This window comes from Sturnus vulgaris, chromosome 27 (assembly GCF_052056855.1).
Source record: "Sturnus vulgaris isolate bStuVul1 chromosome 27, bStuVul1.hap1, whole genome shotgun sequence".
Lineage (NCBI taxonomy): Eukaryota > Metazoa > Chordata > Aves > Passeriformes > Sturnidae > Sturnus > Sturnus vulgaris.
The window spans coordinates 2,294,262-2,313,304 of NC_142269.1; the positions used below are offsets into that span (position 1 = coordinate 2,294,262).

The window sequence follows — 19,043 nt, forward strand, 5'->3', positions numbered from 1 at the left end:
CCTGTCCCCTGTGCCCATGAGGAGGGGGAGCCCCCTCAGTGGGTGCTGTGCTGCCCTGGCAGGGGCAGCAGGGGAGGATGGCACAGGAGCTGGGATCCTGCTCTTGTGCAGGGGGATCAATACTATCAACAATCCTGAATACATCAATATTCTCTAACTAAAGCTGGAGTCCTCCTGAGGTTTGGTAAAACCCCTGAGCTCTTCAGGAGGGGCACATGGCAGGGCAGGAGCTCTGCACACCCTGAGTCTGAGGCAAGTCAGTCATTTCCAAGAAAACTGTGGTAAGTGCCAAGCCCACAGGGTCCCTCGTGCAGGGCTGGAGGAAGGACAGGGATCCCCACATGGGCTCCAGTGCAATGGCTCCCATGGCAAGATTCCTTGAGCCCACAGGCACCGAGGACAATTCCTCTGTCCCCTGCTTTTCCCCCTCCTGCTTCATTCCTTTGTGACCCAAACAAGTTTTGTAAAGGAAATAGCTTCAAACCTTTCCCAAGTGCTCTGTCTGCAGCTCCCATTGCAGAAACATCCAGAGTCAAACACCTGAACCCTGGGAGCTGCTCCCACCCCCAGGTGAGGCTGCTCCCCTCCCATGTCCATCTTTTGGCTCCATTTTCAGTCTCTCCTGGGTTTGGAGTCCTCATGGCTCAGGAGCAGAAACAAATTCTGCTCCAGGGCCGAGCCCTCCTGTACCTCAGGCTGAGTCAGTGGCACCCTCAGAACTCCAAGTTCAGTGTCCCAGGGCCAAACCTGGGGCATTTTATTGACCTTTCACAGGTTCCTGCCCACCCTTTGCCTCCCTGGGCTCCCCATCCCTACCAGGGGTGATTTGCTGTGCAGACACAGCCCTGGGTTGGCATTTCCAGAGCTGCTTTAGAGAATCATGGAATCCCAGCATGGTTTGGGTGGGAAGGGACCTAAAGCCCATCTCATCCCATGGCAGGGACACCTCCCACTGTCCCAGGCTGCTCCAAGGCCTGTCCCAGCCTGGCCTGGGACACTGCCAGGGTCTCCCCATCCTCACAATATCCCAATATCCCATCAAGCCATTCCCCTGTCCTGTCCCTCCATGCCAGCTGGAGCTTGCCCTGCACACTCTGCCCTCCTGTTTTCAGATTTTTCCCAGCTGGGCAAAGGCCTTTGAGGAGACTCAGTGGCTCAGATCTGGACCTTGGCTGTCTCCTCTTGTTTCACTCAGCCCATGTGGAGCCAGGAGTGCCTTGGCTCCCCTAAGAGCTGTCCAGGCATCTCTCTGTGCTGTGGATCTGAGAAAGATCCATGGACTTTTTGTATTTTTTTCTGTGTTTTTTTCAGAGAAGCTCACATTCATTTCCCACAGGCAGATGGAGATCCCTGGGCACAACAACTGACAAAGGACTGTGGCAAAATTACACCCTTGGCAGGGAATGGGGGTAACCTGTGCTAAATCCCTGTGGCTTTTTAATTTTTTTTTTTTTTAATGAAGATTGTCTTAACTTAAAAAAAATAAATGCCTAATCCTCAGGAATGTTCCTTGTTGCATAAATAAACTCTCTAGTCACACAGTGTGACTCAGTGGCCAACATCAGCTCTTCAGAAATGTGTTGGTTCTTGCAGGGACCTGGCACCAAGAAGCACAAGGGGTTCGATTGTGGCTGGAAAACTAAGTTGGGTCTCAAAGTCCTGACAATTAAAGAAATAATGAAATTCAGAGGCTTGTGTCGAGCACAGAAGGAAGATCAAGATATTGGCTGGTTGTTAAATGAGCTGAGCACAGGAATTTCAATCACAGCATAATTAGGAGATAATCCCCTCCCCTCCCTGGCAGCAGTTCTCTTTGGAGGCAGAGTGAGGATCATGGAACCACAGACTGGGTTGGTTGGGAAGGACTCTCAAGACCATCCAGTGGCACCCCCTGCCATGGGCAGGGACTCCTTCCATTAGACCAGGGGCTCCAAGTGCCATCCAGCCTGGCCTGGACACCTCGTGAACCTCAAGAAAAGCAAATGCAAGGCCTTGAGCCAGGGCTGGGACAGCCCCAAGCAGCAGGACAGGCTGGGGGCTGACTCAGTTTGCACAAAAGGACTTGAGGATCCCGGTGGGCAACAGCTGGAACAGGAATCTGTTGTGTCCATGCCGGGAAAAAAGATCAGCTGCATCCTGAGGCTGCATCAGCACGACTGGAAAATCGAGGAATGTGATTTTCCTCCTCTACTCAGCTCCTGTGAGACCACAGGCACAGTCCCATGTCCAGTCTGGGGTTCCCTGGGATGGGAAAACCACGGACACAGAGGTGGGAATCCAGTGGGGCCGTGGTGGCCAGAGGGCTGCTCTGGGCAGGTCCTCGTGGTGAGAGACCAGCAGGTGATCCTGGAGATGAGAGGAACCTAAATGATTGTTCTGTGAGCCCATAACTCAGGGAGCAGCAGCCCAGAGTGTGGCTGTGCTCACACATGGAGCCTTTACAAACTCAGGTTGTGCTGCCTCCTCCTCCAGCAGAGCACAGGCATTTTTGGGAGGTCACTGCCCATTTTCCCATTTTTCTGTGCCTCACCCACCCACTGATTTGAAAGGTGCCTCAGGGAACCCCCCTTTGGGTGTCCTGGTTCAGGTCACCTCCCCCTGAGCTCCTCTCCCAGGCTCCCCTTGTCACAGATGGAGAAATTCTGCACTTTTAGGAATGATCCAGTGCCTGTTTCACCTGCTCCCCTCTGATGAGGTTCTTGCACTGCACTCTGACACCAGGGCTGGGCACTGGGTGTTTAATTCTCCCAAATGGCATTTCCTGACTTTCCATCCCCACTGCAAGCACCAACCATGCAGGTGCATCAGAGCAAACCTTTTGAACAGGTGAGCACAAAAGCCACCAGGCTGTTGGAAAAGCCAAGGGGATTGTTCTCCCTTGCCCAGGAGCACAGCCCTCACCCCCAGCAGTGCCTGTGAGAGCCTGGACCAGCCTGGCATGCCCAGAACATTTCAGAGGAGCTCTTTTGGAAGCCTTGGGTGTCATGGCCTGTGGGGTGTGAGTCCAACAGGAGTGAGGATGCTCAGGGAGCAGAGTCCCCAGGGTGGGCTGGGTGTCCCTGCACCCTCAGTACCCCCAGCAACTCCTTCTCTGCACACTCCAGCCCCTGTGCAGGTCCCTGAGCCGGGGTTTGCCCTTCTGGGGGCTCTTCTGCTTGGACAGGAGCAGATTCAGAGGCTGAGACTGGGCAGAGTGGAGTGAAGGAGAGCATCAGGTGAGTATTTCACTCTGCCTCGCAGTCCTGGGTGTTGTGGGGACAGGTAAGAGCACTAAAGAGCACAGAAATGATCTCTGCAGAGGCTGTGGGGCTGTGAGACCTCCTGGTGGAGGAGCAAAGGTGGTTTTGAGTTGGAGCATCTGATGAAGAGGCTGGGAGAGCTGGGACTGTGCAGCCAGGAGAAAAACCTGAGAAACCTTGTCAGTGTGTGGAAATAATTGGTGGGGGAGGGTGGAGAAATTCCTCTGATAAGACAAAAGAAAAAGCCTGAAAACCATGGAATTCTCTCTTAGCATGGGAAAACTCCTGTTCACTGTGAGTGTGACAGAGCAGGTGACCTAGAGAGCCTGTGGAGATTTCATCCTTGGAAATACAACCCAAGTATTTATTATATCATCTACAACCCAAGTATTACATCATCTACAACCCAAATATTTTATCATCTACAGCCCAAGTGGACACAGCCCCGGGCTCCCTGCTCTGTCTGTCCCTGCTTTAAGCAGGGCTGAGCTCTTGATCTCCAGAGGTCATTTCCAACCCCGACTGTCCCTTGATTCTGTGATTAAAATTCAGTTCTTTGGCAAACTGTGAGTTTGATGCTGAGGCACCCAAAGCATTTCTGTGGGGCTTTGAGGACAGATCTGCCTGACACCACTCTGGGATCCATCAGGTTATGGGGGCAGGATGGGGAGATGTGGCAGGGTGGTGGGGAAGAGTGTGAAGAGAAGAAGGCATTGTCACAAAGACCAGGATTGCTGAGAACACTCCCCCTTGCCTGCCTGGTTGAGCTTTCTGGGACAGCTGGGGGCTGGAATTGCCATGACTGTCCAGAGCCAGTGTCACTGCTCAGTGTCACTGCTGGGGCAGCTCCTCCTTCCCCCCTCCCCGTCTCTCCTTTCTCCTCTTTCCCTCCTGTGTCCTCCTTGGTCCATACTGAGATGGGAATGATCCCAAATCTCCAATTTCCCAACCTCCTGCTTTTTTAACACCTGACCCTGAAAGCCTCTCGTTTGCAGTTTGGGTTCTAACACCCAACATCTCTTGTGAAAAATCCTACCCTAAAGGCCATTATCCTTCTGATGGGAGAAAGTCTTATCCCAAAAATGTCACCCATTCACAGTCCCTTTTCTCAGTCACAAATTTCTTTCTCCATAAATCTCCCACCCTTGGATTTTTCTGCTCCACTCTGTTCTGTTGCTCATTGCTTTGAGCTGTAATCTCAACCTCCCCTCCTCATGTCACCCCCACCTCTTTTCTGTTACCAGCCAGCCTGACAGAGACCAGGAGGGATGTCCAGGGTGGGATTGTTGGGGTGTCTGTGCAGGGCCAGGGCTTGGACTGGATGATCCTTGGGGTCCCTTCCAGCTCAGGACATTCTGTGATTCTCTGGAGTGGGGCAGGACAGGAGATGCACAGAGGGGTCACTGCTGATGGCACTGGAGCCTGGGGGTGACCTGAGTGATTGCTGGGGAGGAATTGGGGCCCAAATGCTCCTCAGATGAGACTGGGTGTGAAGAACAGCCCAGCTGAGATTTTGAGGCCTCAAGTGGCCTCGTGGAGAAGTCAGAAGTGGGCTCAGACAGCAACGGGAGCTCTGTCAAATGCCCTTCCTGCTGGGTTTGTGGTGAAGTTTGGGGTCGGTCAGACGTGAGGGGCACACAGATCCCTGCAGGGAGAGCAGCCCCTGGGTGAGCAGGGCGAGTCCTGCATCCCTCAGCATCCCTGGGGATTAGTGCTGCTGCAGCAACAGCCCTTGTGAGGTGAGCCTGTCCTGGGGGAGCTGCTGCACTTGGGGTGACTCAGGGCTCTGGCACGGGCCTGGAAGTGATTTGGGATCTGCTGCCAGAGCTTTGTCTTGGCACCAAACACGGCTTGGCTGTGAGCAAAGGGGGAGGCAGGGCTGGGGATTGGATGGGGATGGGGATGGGATGGGATGGGATGGGGATGGGATGGGGATGGGGATGGGGATGGGGATGGGGATGGGGATGGGGATGGGGATGGGGATGGGGATGGGGATGGGGATGGGGATGGGGATGGGGATGGGGATGGGGATGGGGATGGGGATGGGGATGGGGATGGGGATGGGGATGGGGATGGGGATGGGGATGGGGATGGGGATGGGGATGGGGATGGGATGGGGATGGGGATGGGGATGGGGATGGGGATGGGGATGGGGATGGGATGGGGATGGGGATGGGGATGGGGATGGGGATGGGGATGGGGATGGGATGGGAATGGGGATGGGATGGGAATGGGGATGGGGATGGGATGGGGATGGGGATGGGGATGGGGATGGGGATGGGGATGGGGATGGGGATGGGGATGGGGCTGAGCTGGGGCTGGGGCTCGGGCTCTTTTGCTCTGCAGGAACCAGCATCCCAGCCTGAATGAAGTTGCTGACAAGGGCCTGGGCGTGCCCAGAACTGGGTCCTGCATTGTTCCCTCACCAGATAGAAATGTTATTTATGTTCAGCAATGCCTGCTCAAAGCAGTGCCACTCTCGGTTTGGAAAACACAATCAACTGATTTGCCATGGGAGAGGATCTATTCTGCGGGGACTGTGATAATATTATTCGGCCTGGAATTTGCATAAATGCATATAATTTGCATATGTAAATGTAGGCTTCCAGGCTGTGACCGCAATAAACACAGCGAGATTTTCACCGCTATAAAACCTTTCCTCCAAAGAGAAACGCTGGCGTTTGTTGGGTCCTGGCAGGGCTGTGACCGAGGCCACGCCACCTCCCAGGGCTGCTGTCCCCTCTCCTGCCACTGCCAGCCCCGCACCCTGCACTCACCTTCCTTCCCTGCCTCCTTCCCAAAGCTGGCACCCAAAGGAAATGTGTCCTGCCGGGGACGAGGGGACAGCACACCGGGACAGAAATCCCGGAGGGAAGGGACACCCCCCCGCTCAGGTGAGGCTGCTGTCATCTCCCACTGGTCAGCCCAGCCCTCTCCAGTTTGGGGGGTCCCTTTGGGTGGCCTCGAGAAGTGCTTGGTGCCAACTACCCCGAAATCCCCCAGGGTGAATCACAGACTTTGGCACCGGAAAGCGATTTCCCAAAGCTCAGACATTGTGGAAAACACCCCGGGGATGGGAATTACCACATCCACTCAGCTGTGCCAGTCTGGGGTGTGATCTAAGGGCTGCCTCTCTTTGGAGAGCCTCTCCCAGCCTTGAGACCAGGACTGGAGTCCCCAGGCTGGTTCTGCTCCTGTGAACAGCCTGGGGTTACTGCAGAGAGGGGAGCCCTGGGTGAGGAGAGGACAAAGGGGACAAAAGGGACAAAGGGGGCAGTGGGGACATCCTGGGCACCGGTTCTGTCTCAGCTGGATCTTAAAGTGTCTTGTGTCAGCTCCAGCATGGAAAAATCAAATGGAATCTTGTGGAAAGCAGATTTAGAATTAGCTCTGGTGGTTTCTCGTGGTGAAAAATCAGGCTGCTTTACTACTGGGTTCTGCTATTCTCTTTCCATGGAGAGCAAAGCACTTGGAGTGGAGGGCTCTGGGCTCTGGAAAGGTGTGAGACACAAACTGCTCTGAATATTTCAGGGAAGGCTGAACCATGTGCCACACTGGTGCTGCTCTGCCTCCTTCCCAGGGAACCTCAGCTCTGTTGGGAAGCAACACAAGGAGCAAAGCAGGGGTAAAAGTGAGCTGAGCCGAGTTCCTGCAGGTGCCAGCAGTGAGGGAATGTGGGGTGGCCCGAGCTGAAGGTTGGTTCTGGAATGTTGTGCTCAAGGACTGTGAGTGAAGTGATGCTCAGGGCTTTTCTCAGCCCATGGTTTGTTTTCTCAGCCCTTCCTGGGAACGTGGTCCACAGTCTCACAAACTTGTTTCAGTTAATTTAAATCCCAGAAGTCCAATAATTTCACCGGGCAGCAACAATAAGCCTTTGAATAAATGAAATGGTGGCTTTTGGGCCACTCCAGACAGGACAAGATGTGAGAAATCTTGGAAATGGAAAAGGGATCCCAGCAGCATCCCTGGGTGTGAGGCACTGCAGAAGGGGCTGGTCCTGGGCTCCTCTGGGCACCTCCCCTGATGTGCTGGGCTGGCTGCTGGAAGGAAGGAAAATATTTGGGAGCATCACCAGGGAAGGTGACTCCTGCTGAAGGGGCCCAAGGATGAAAAATTTCCAACCAAGCAAAAATCTGGGGAAAAAGGAGGAGGTGGGGGATGTTTGGAGTTGTGGGATTTGCCTCCCCGGGTCACCACCAGGGTGATGGAGCTGAAACCTGCCTGGGATGGGCAGCGTTGAGGGAACTCCTCACTTGGCTTTGCTTGTGTGTGCAGCAGCTTTTCTTCCCCTTTAACTGCCTCCAGTTCAAGCCATGAATTCTTTATACTTTTACCTTGCTGATTCTTTTCCCCATCCCACTGGAAAGGCAGAGTGGGGGGGCTTGGCTGCCCACCTGCCCCAACCCACAGCAATCAATAATAACCAATAACTAATAACCCTCACCACACTCCTGCCATACTTGTGATCTGCAGAATCTCTTTTGTATTCACTTGGAATTGTCTCTGTCCAAGCAGCAAATCTAAATATTGTCTCCTCACCTGAGGAAATTCAGCCCTTCCAGTGCCCTGTTGGGTTTTTGGTGTGCTTTCCTCATTCTATAGGAAATGCAAAGATCTGCAAACACACCCTGGGGTGCAACAATAAAAGAAATAATGACTGAAATAATGCCATGCTGGTATTTTCTGTCCTGAGAGCAAATCCAACAGCTCCTAAGAGACCTTTCCTATCACTTATCAACCAACATGGCCCCAAAACTCTGGGCAAGAGAAGAAACAGCAAAGTGAATTCTCATAGATTTTGCACAGCTTCACTTCTTGGTTAGAGAGCACTGAAGCACCAACTGCAGAGACCATCCCATAATAATGTCTGTCAAAGAGGCCTTAACAGAAAATCTGACCTATGGTGACATTGTGCAGATTTGAGACCCTTTTTCCAGTTTGCATTATTTAATTTGATTACCCACTCCTGTCCTCTGAGGTTTCCTTTGTGCTTTACCACCCTGAGCAATGTGGTCATGGACCAGATTTCATCACAGAATCCTCACAAAATCATGGGATGGTTTGGGCTGAAGGGACCTTAGTGCTCATCCCAGCCCCTGCCATGGGCAGGGACAGCCTCCCCCAGCCCAGCTTTGTTCACATCTCTGATCTCTGCTCCCCCTCAACCCTTCTCAGTGCTGGACACTCTGTCCTTGCAAAACTCTGCTCTTGACTCCTCACCAATGTGAAAAAATCACCTTATTTTGTGACAAATAATCTGATCTGGGGTTATGGGAAATATCCTTTACTCCCAGAGATGAATCAATCTGAAAAATTAAATCTTTTCTTACAGGTTTATTATTGCTTTGAAATTTCTTTTCAATTGTTGGGGATATGTTTTTTTTTTCCCCCTCAGCCCCAGACCAGCTACAGGAAAGTTTAACTGAGTTCAAAGCTTTGGAGGGATGGGGACTCTCTCTTCAGTGATATTTTGTTTAAGGCCAGGGGAATTACTGGAGCCTGATCTGACTCGAGGAACTGAAAGCCCAACCTCAAGGCAAATGTTCTTTGAGCATTTCCTTCCTTTCTCACAGGACACTTTTCTATTCTAATTCATTCCAGCACTCAGGGCAGGTTTTTACACCCAGTTGTTCATTTCCTCAGCAAGCCTGGGATTCACAGCCTTCAGAACCACACCAGAAATCTGATTTCCCACTTGGTGTGTGGTTTCCAGCCAAGCAGAGAAGTCAATGCCCACCTTGAGCCGAGGTCTCAAGGCTTGAGGTGGAACCCAGGAGTTCCCTCCTCCAAATCCTGATCCTGGGAGCAGCTCAGGAGCTGTCTGGGGCTGGATCCCCTCTGCTGGGCCCAGGGGATTGAGGGGGAAGCACAACTAAACCTCAGCCTGGGCTGGACACCAAACACCAGCTCCTGTCCCACCATGGACACTGCCAGGACTGGAACTACAACCCCTGGAGCCAGGAGCCCTGGGCTGGGAGCACAAAGGCAGCAGAGCAGGGCAGGGCGTGGTGGGAGGCACATCAGCCTGGAAACATCTGCACAACGGAGCCCCAGCATTTCTGAGCACCTGGGAGGGCTCATCTGTGTCCTCTGGCCATCAAAGGCTGTCCTGGGCTGCAGTGCAGGATGTGACCAGAGGTGTGTGTTCTATCACCATCTGTTAAAATCCAGAGGGGCAGTGTTCTTTATCTTTTCCACAACCCATCCTCCCTCCAGGAGATCTCTCCTGTTAATGGGCCATTGAGTCTCACTGAATGACTGATTAAATTCCATCATCCCATTGGGAGATGCTCCAGCCAGGGGCAGGAGCCAAGCCTTTCCTACCCAGATCAAATCTGATATTTGGAACACCAAGACAGGCTTTTCTCACTGGATTCCAGAGGAAAACCAGAGCCTTCCACAAAACCACCGGGCCTTTGGAGGAAAACTGCACCTTGTGCAGGAGCCCTGCTCCAGCAGAACCACATCTGTCACTGCAGGAGGATGCAGCCACCATGGAATGGGACTGCACCAACCCCTGACTGACTGACAGGGGTCAGCTTGGATTCTGACTGTCAGTGTTTTTGGGTTTGTTCTCTGTAATACTGGATTTCTATTTTAATTTCCCTAGTAAAGAACTGTTATTCCTATTCCCATATCTTTGCCTGAGAGCCCCTTAATTTCAAAATTATAATAATTAGTAGGGAGGGGGTTTACATTCTCCATTTTAAAAGAGTCTCCTGCCTCTCTTGGCAGACACCTGTCTTTCAAACCAGAACAAAGGTTGATTTCAAACACCTTCAAAGCCTCTGAGCACATCCCTGGTGGTGCTGCCACCAGCGTGTCCCTCTTGTCTGGCTCTTCCCAATGCTCCTGGCACTGGGATAAGAGATGTCACAAAGGTGTCACAAAGGTGTCACACAGGTGTCACTGCTCCCAAAAGGATGTAAAAATCACAGCCCCAGCACACAAGGGAAGGGTCTCCTTTGGGGGTTTTGCCTCCAAATCTGTGATCCTGAGCATTGCAGCAATGCTTGAGGCCAAGAGCCTCTTTTAAATCAACTCCAAACTCTTTTTGAATTCTTACCTAAGCAACAGAAGCAGCAGCCTGTGCCCCAGCAAACCCACAAACATGGGCTTTGTTTCTGGAGATCTGATTTTTAGGTTTAGAGGGGGAAAATGAGCAAAATGAAAGGAAAAGTAAAAATACAGAGACAGCCATGGCTCGGCGCTCTGCACGAATTCCCTGTCAAACAGACAACAGGTGGATTTCATAAAAAACTTGTTAAAGGGGAGTTGGTTGTTACCAAACCTAATTAGGCTGCAATAATCAGAATTTTAAAAGGCAGTTGAAATACTTTGCAGCAATAAAAAAAAACAACCCACAACCCAAAAAACCCCAAAAGAAACCCCCCTAAAACATCTAAGAGACCTCTGCAGGTAAAACCTGCCTTGCAAATGTGCCCCTGGCAGCAAGAAACTCCCAAGGTCCATGGGAGGAAGGAGTGAGGAGTCAAGAGCTGAGTGGCACTTGTGAAAAATTCCTGTGACATTTTTCAAGGACCACTGCAAATTTCTTAATTATAAACCTCCACAATTTCTAGAAAGTAACTGCAGGAAACTTGGGTGACTCTGTGACATAGAAATGGGATCAGAATAAAAAAACCCTCGAGGTTTTATCACCCAGCACTGACCCTTCCTGCCCCAGTGAGGGTCAGTTTGTTGAAAACAAGATCTGGAAGATCTGGAGCCTGAGCCAGGGCAGTGCTGGAGGGCAGCAGGGAAAGTGTTTCTCATTCAAGAGTGCAAGGACTGGGAAAGGTGCCAGTTAGACTTGATTAGATTTGTAAGATTAATTAAAAGCAGACAGGTTCAGTGAATTGTGAAAAAGACAAATTAGCAAATTAGCAAATCAGGAAACCTATCTTCAGAATACAAATTAGAGACTATGGCTCCTTTATCAGGGCAAATTTACTTTTCAAAGTGTGGTTTTTCATCTTGCAGGGATGGCAAAGCTCCACTGGCAGCCCAGGTGATCAAGAGACAATTTCCAGGCTGGGCAGGGGAGCCCTTGCAGCCAAGGCTCCCAGTTCTTGCTCTGGAGGTTTTGTTGTGGGTGTTTTGTTGTGGGTGTTTTGTTGTGGGTGTTTTGTTGTTGTGGGTGTTTTGTTACCTTGGTGTGTGCTGGGTGTGTGACTGGAGAGAGGAATCCCCAACCAGGGCAGGATCAGACAGGGCAGGTGAGGAGTTTGCAAACACCTGTTTTTGGGGTCAGTTTGGGATTTCTGAGGAGTCCTGGATATGGTCCCAGTCAAGGGAAGAAAGAGAGGGCTCCTGGAGTGGGGGAGCTGGGGGCTCTCAAGATCCCTCTGTCCCAAGGAAAAGCTCATCCCAGGAAAAGCTGCAAATCAGCACAGGGCACGGGGGTGTTAAAGGACTCCAAGGGTTAATCACAGCACAACAAACACACGAATCTCAGCCTATGTCCCATCCAGACTTTGCTTTACCCTGAAAACTTCACCCAAACAACCTCAAATAACACAGCCTGATACTGAGACCCTCTCACCACATCCAGCATCACTGTGCAAACTTCAGGATCACTGAACCACTTCCATTTGTAGACACAAAATGGATCTCAGATCAGGGCAGCAAAAATAATATTGCAATGTCAACAGAAGGCAAAAATTCAGCTGCAGGTAAGTGAAGGAACATGAGCTGTGACTGTGTGTATGTGATAGCCGAGCTCCTGACAAATCCTCCCCATTTCAGGTCCTCTAGGAAAATCCCTGACAGATCCTCTGGGTGTGGTTGGGAACTGAATGAGGCTGTGGCATGAGCAGGAGCAGCTGAACATCAAATTTGTCTTGTCCCAACAAAAGCCAGTGAAAAACAGGTGTTGAGTCTGGACCACTGGGCTGCCCCATCTACCAGCAAAGGAGAGGCCAGGAGGCTCCAACCCTTCCAAAATCAGGGCTGGGACAGAATTTCTGGACCTTACAGAGGGGCAGGAGCAGCAGAGTGTGCCTTGGTGACTTCACAGGGCAGAGCCCTGGCTCAGATATCCCATCACAACCCCCCTGCTGTAGATCAATTCCTTGAGCTGCAGCTCTGAGCTCTTTAGGTTCCATTTCCATCCCAAGCTCCATTTAGAGCTGCTGCCTTTGGGAAAATGACAGGAAGAGTGGGCTGAAACAGAGAATCCAGACCACTGGAGTTCAGTTCACAGGTTCTATGTGCTAGGACAGGATCATAACCATGTGGACACAAAGAAAATCATGAATCTATCTTCGAGATGCTTTGGTATGAACTTCATAAACATTGTAAAAATGATAATGGCTACTCAGTATTTATGGAATGAGCCTTGACTTTCATCAAGGACTGTGATGTGTCCACACTGGTGAATGGTTGGACTCTGAATCCAGAGTTCTTTCTGTCTTGACTCTCAAAGATGTTCCATATTTGCTATGGAACACATTGAACCAGTCAGACACCAGTTCGTGAGAGCAGTTAGTTCAGGCAGCTGCTTAAACTCCTGCTGGACAAGCCCAGGATGCTTCACTCAGGCCTGGCACAAACCAGAGGCCAGGCTCAGCTGAGCCAGATTGCACAGACACAGCTTTGCTCAGCAGGGAGGCACAGCTGGCCCAGCTCAGCAGCACTGCCAGATGTGCTGGGGGTGCTGAGCTCTGCTCACACCTGGGCTCTGTCCCCCCAGCCCCTGGGCCTGGCCAGCACACCAGGGCATTTCCAGGGGGCTGCCCCAGCTGATGCTGAGCCTTGGACACTGAGATCAGAAGCACAGGTCAGATGAAAATGTTAAAACTCAGTTAAAACATGACAGAGATAATGGAAAGGGCTGTGCATTACACCTGCAAGTTTCAATAGGCAGCTCAATTCTTTTGTCTTTATTATTTCCAGGGTAATGTTTGGAGTTTTTTTTCTTTAAAACTGGCTGCTTGGACATTTTCCTGCCTTTCCACGTGAAATCCAACCCCACTGAACTGTTTGACCCAGCACTGGAAGGGTCTGAGCCTCAGATCACCAATGGGGAAGGGAACCTTCTGTGCTGCTCACAGCCCTGGTACCCCCGCAGAGAATTCCATTTGTCCTCCAGGACTGCAGCAGAAATGAAATGCCCCCTGAGTGTCAGACAGAGGGTGAAATTCAGAAGTCAGGAGTGATTTGGTGACTCAGAGCCCTGGGGCTGGAGATGCCCCCCCTGAGAGAGGAGAGTGAGAACATGAGCTCAAATCCTGTCCTGAGCCAGCTGGGGGGCAGTGCCTGGTCCCTGGGCACGGGAGTGTTGTTAGAGCAGGGGGGACAGGAGGGGGCTCCAGGTTTGTGCTGTGGGTGGGTGTGGGGCCCTGGTGCCTTTGGGGCTGCTGTGCTTTGGGGTGCCAGAGCTGCACCCCTGGCTCCATCCCTGACCTCCATCATTCCCTCAGCCTCTGCCTGGGATATCCTGAGCTGCAGGGACCTGACAAAGATCACTGAGTGATGCTGCACTCAGTTTTACTCCTTTACAATAAAGCTGGAAGGGCCGTGTACCTCTAACAGGACATGGGCTGTGGGATGAAAATGTTTTGAATCTTCAAAGAAGGAGAAACTCCTGATTGCCAAGAAATGAAGTTCCCATTTGTCCCAGTGAGGCGAGGCACTGGCAGCTGAAGGGGACCAGGTAAATGTCACCTCTGGCTGCATCTACACAAAAAGGCTCTCACAGGTTTTTCCTCAGGAGGAAGCTGCTGTGGGATGAGTGAGAACGTGCTCTGAAGTTTCCCCCTGTCTCTTCCTAAGGGCCCAAGGCCACTGGGATCCTGCTGCCAGCATCTCCTGCTTTCCCCAAAAACATTTCTGTGGGGTAGAGATAAAATTGAATAACTTAGGATGGACAAAGCCATTCTTGCTGTTGCCAAATCATCAGCTTAGAGACAAGGGAATGCTGAATGGGGAGAGGCACTTGGTGACAGTCACAGTGACAGGCAGACACTCATTAGTCTCATTAGTCCCTCATTATCAGATCTTGAGGGATGATGAGAGGAGTGAGGCTGAATTTTTTACTCACTGTTTACCCCAGTGACTCCAAAGCTGGCTCCTTTCTCCGGGCTGGTGACACACCAGAGGTTTTCAAGACTTCCTGGGGAATGCTGCCCATGGAGGAGGAGAGCTTTGGGTGTTTCTTGGCAGTTCATGGGTGGAAATGTCTCTGTCATTGATCTCTTCAGCCCCTGCCCGTGTATGACATCCTGCCAGCTTGTTTCCTAGGACACAATATCTCTGTTGGCCTGCACTGACACAGCTCTGGCCATGGGCTGCATTTCCAGCTGAATTTTCCCAGAACAGTCACCACAAAGCTGGGCCCCCCTCCCAGTCTCTGCACACTGCATGGACCAGTCTGTCACACCCTGGTCCCCCAGCCCAGTGACTGGGACATGTCCTGCCATCCATGGCATTATCCAGGCCACCGGGGCATTTGGGATTCAAACAACAACTGGAGGTGTTTTTGGTGCCCTAAAAGGCCTTGGCATGTCCCAAGGGGCTGGGAACAGCCCCCTGCCCACTCTGCTCCCACCACACCCCCCTGGCAGGTCAGGAGCAGCAGCCTGGTGTCCATGGCCCCACCACAGCTCCCATCTCCTGCTCTTTTAGCAGCACTAAGCAGACAGCCAAAGTGTTGGACACGTCTCTGAGGGAGCTTTGTTGGCCTCAGCCCCTCCTGTCAGCACTCACAGGCAGCATTTCGCTGACCTTTTCCCATCTGTGCCCCATTTGTTCCCTTGCACGGCTCTAATGGGATGGGAGCATGTGAAGAAGGGTTGGAGCTGTGTCAAAATCCCTCCCCTGCTCACTGGAGGTTCCATCCACAGCCTGAGCCACCCCTGGAGCTCACTCAGAGCTGCCTGGCCGGGGACAGGGCGATGTCAGGGAGTTTCCAACACCCCCTGGGCTGAGCCCCCCTCTGGGATTCTCCATCCAGTGGGTCTGGACCCCCAGCTCTGCGTTTGCAGCACAGGGACCTTCCCTTTGCTGTGCACTCTGTGCCCAGAGCTGGGGCAGGACCCCCCTGCACAGCTCCAGGGCTGCACTTGGGCTCTCCTCTCCCTGGACAATGTGAAGAACCACGTCCTTCCCTGGCCCCTCAATAAAACACAGCCCCCAGACCCTCAGCAGCTCCATCCCTTTGCCTTTATCCCTGCAGGGTCACTGCTCCTGGGCTCCTGGCATTGTCTGGCTGCACCGTGGAGCTGCAGGATTATTCCAGCCACCCCCAAACCCATTTCCAAGGTGATCAGACCCCGTTCTTGCCACACTTCTTTTCTTTGAGACACACCCAGACACTTCCTCCCCACCACAGGAATAAACATTTTTCTCATTTCTGTCCCACAGCAGAAAGGATCTGTTTTGATGTTGCTGCCAAAACATTCCCTGTCCAGCAGGAAAAGCCCCAGGAAGGTTGTGGCAGCAGCACAGGGCACTGCTGTCAGCATCCTTGGGGCTCTGCCACAGGAACAGCCCCCCTGAAGGTCTCGAGTTTAGCAGAGCTGGGTTTAGCTGGGGGAAAGGAAGCCCAGCCTGGCCTGGAGGGGTGCAGGACAGCAGCACAGGGGACCAGGCTGATGCTGAGCCCCACCTTTGCTTCCCTTGCCCTATTTTGGGGTGTGCTGAACCCTGCAAGTGGGGCTCATCCCCCAAAGGCTGCTCTGTGCCTGCCTAAAGATCAGAGGATCAGGAAGACAATTGGAAAATGATGTTTTTATAAGAGCATAGATCACACCATGCCAGAGCCCACTGCACAAACCTCACCTCCACAGAGCAGACATTGAAAGCCTTCAGTGGGACCAAAGGACACCTTTAATTCGTGTGCTCTGGGAGCATTGTCCGTGCCTGAGCTGCCAGGGAGCCCTGGCCCAGATATTCCTGCCCTCCTGCTCCCTCAGCCTTCAAGAAACCTCTAAAACCCCACAGCATTTGAAACCTCGGCCCTACATGGGGCACCACACGTCCCTCCAGAGCAGCAGAGACTCTCTGGCACTTTGGTGTTGCCAGAATCCACAAAAATATGCAAACCCTGGCTCTGTGGATGAAATTCTGTGTTTGAGTCCCTCCTTTCCCAGGGATGCTGCTTGCCATGCCCCCGGCCTCTGTGTCCTGCATCCTCTGTATTGTTCCTTTGGGGTGAACTCGGGGGGTTTGGGAGAAGGGAATGGGGCACACACCTGTGTGAAAACAGGCCCGGGGGACATTTTGCTCACGGGGACATTTTTGCTCACAGGGAAAACGAGACCTTTTCGTCAAGAAGGTTTCGGCTCCTCGCTCTGAGAGTTGAAACCCTCCTTGATTTGGGCATGAAATGCTGATTTCTATCAAAGGCTGAGGCAGGCCAGGGGCTGGTGGGATGCTGAGAGCTGATGTCATGGCAAGGTGTCCCTGCCTCGGACCCAGCCCTGGCATCCTGACCTGTTCCAGCGCCTGCCCCGTGCCCACACAGCGGTGCCCAGGTGGGGGAAAAGGGCTGGGAGGAATCAAAGCGCTGCTCTCTGCATTTCAGGAGCCTCCCCTGCCCCAGGCTCAGCGCCTGAAGTTCAGCAGCCACGCTCAGGGCGAGGAAATCATTTAATTCTCCAGGAAAACCTGCTGTGATTTAGCCATTTCATGAACCTGCGGAGCTTTGAAACGCTTCCTGAGCGGGGACTTCTCATTGTGCCCTCAGTCTTTCTCCTCTGGAACCGCACATTCTCCTTCCCAAAGTCCACAGTAATAAATGCATTATTAAAAATAAATAAATTGATCTTTTCCCTTCTGAATTCTAAATATTCCCGGACATGGCAGTCCATTCCCAAGTTCACTGCCACCTACTTCTTGCCATCTCCATGCTGGCACTGAAAGGATCTAATTCAGGAATAAAATAGAGAGACTTTTCTGGAAAGGCAAAAATAACCCAAGGATCTCAGTAGCACCAAATTCCACCATCTCCCTGTTTTCCCTACGGATCACCAGCCCCTACCTGGCACATACAGAAACTTAACAAGAGATATTCCAGCAAGAAATCCTACATAAAGAGAGAAATAAACTGAAGTATTCTGTTATGCAACTCGCTGTCTGCTGGGTTTAAATGACCCGGAATATTTAATTCTATATTTCTTGTTCTAAAGGGCTTCCAATTGCATTTTGTTACTGTATTCATTTCTATAGTGTTAGATTTATTTTTAAAATAAGTAACTCATGTTACTTATCAGCCTCATTATAAGATATAACCAATTCTTTTAAAATTTATTTTTTTCAATGGTGCAAGGAAATTAACGACATTTCCATAATTAAAATGAACAAAATCCACCTTTCAGCAATTTTCCTAATGAATGTTTTCTCAGGTGCCATTTGCGTTATTTGCCCGACTAAATTCACATGACAGAATACAACAAAAGAAGGGAAAGAAGTCCAAAAAAACGCAGCAACCAAACAGAAATCAGAATTAATTTTTTTTTTAAAAAAGGATCAATTGCAGTTTCATGGAAAGGAAGAAAATCCCCGTGGCAGAGTCGTGCGAGAGACAAAATTCCCATTGCACAAGGAAATAAAACCGCATCCTTTCACACGCGAGCCAAGAGCCCATCGCTACAGAGCCGAAAATGGAGAAATTAAGAGTGGTGGGGAAGCCTCCATTTGCGCAAAGGGAAACCCAGGCATGGCCCTTTCAAAATCACCCCCAAACTTTTCCCTGATTTCATTAATTACAGGTCAAATCGGAAGAAATTACGCTTCCACTCCACCATGGGCAGCTCCGCAGGGCGAGGGGTGGAAAGGCAGGAGCACACAGCTCCCGTGGCTAATAATTAATGAATTCATTAATCAATCATAGGCAGAGGAAGGGCGAGGGGAGGAAGGAATCTTACCACCAAATTGGGTAACCGGCTAAGACCTTTGTGCCATTGAAGAGAAAAGACAGAATTAGTCCAAGCAGGTGGTAATCCATTAGTCCAGGCTGGTGCAAGGGGAAAATCGCCGCGAAGTTTTCAGAAAAACATGAAGTGCCAAAATGAAGAATCCCCCTCCTCCCAGGAAAAAAAAAAAAAAAAAAAAAAAAAAAAAAAAGGAGGAAAAAAAAAAAAAAAAGGGGAGGGGGGGTAAAAAGAGTGAAGCCAAGTCCCTCGTGGCTCGGATGACTTTCTGGATTGTCAGAAACACACCTCTCCAAGCCTTTCCCCCGTAGATCATCCAAAAGCGTCTATTAAAAAGTGCAGGGCTCGGGGATGTCAGCAGGCGGCCAATCAGACCGCATGGCCCAAGGTGAGGGATGAGGCTCAGCCCAGGGCTGTCAATCAGCCTCTCCTCCCCCTCCACCCCACAACTTTGTTCCGAGCCCTGGCTGCCACCGACAAACCCTCTGTGCACCACACTCCACTGGGCCACTGCGATTTGGGGGGAGGATTTGGAGTTTGAATTTTTTTATTTTTTTTTTTTTTATTTTTTTCCCCCAATTTCACCCAGGATGTGCTGCCCTGAATGCCAGGACTCAGCAAGGTAAGGATGAAGGGTGGCTGTGCTGAGGGGTGGCTGTGATCGAGCTTAAGCTCACAGAGGGAATGAGACAGAACTTGTTCTTCAGATGGACAGGGATGGGGCCAGAGGGGCAGAAAACCCTCAGGATGTGATGGTGTGGGCAAAAGTGGTGATAAAGTTGAAATGAAACCTGCAGTGCCCAGGTTTTCAGTGTGGGGGTGATGGATGGATGGACGGGGAGCAGTGGCAGCCTGGCTTTCCATTGAGAAAAAAATGCAATGTCATGGTGAGAGGGGAGCGGGCAGGTGGGGACAGGTCCCACCGATG

At 51.4% G+C, this 19,043-nt stretch overlaps 1 protein-coding gene across 1 annotated transcript in view; it reads right to left on the reverse strand.

Moving 5' to 3' along the window:
• Positions 1–18,189, reverse strand: part of WNT3 (Wnt family member 3) — a 41,049-nt gene extending 22,860 nt beyond the window's left edge. Inside the window, exon 1 of the mRNA XM_014884853.2 lies at positions 18,110–18,189. Within this exon, the coding sequence (XP_014740339.1) occupies positions 18,110–18,189 (80 nt within the window). The remainder of the gene's footprint in view (positions 1–18,109) is intronic.
• Positions 18,190–19,043: the final 854 nt, after the last annotated feature.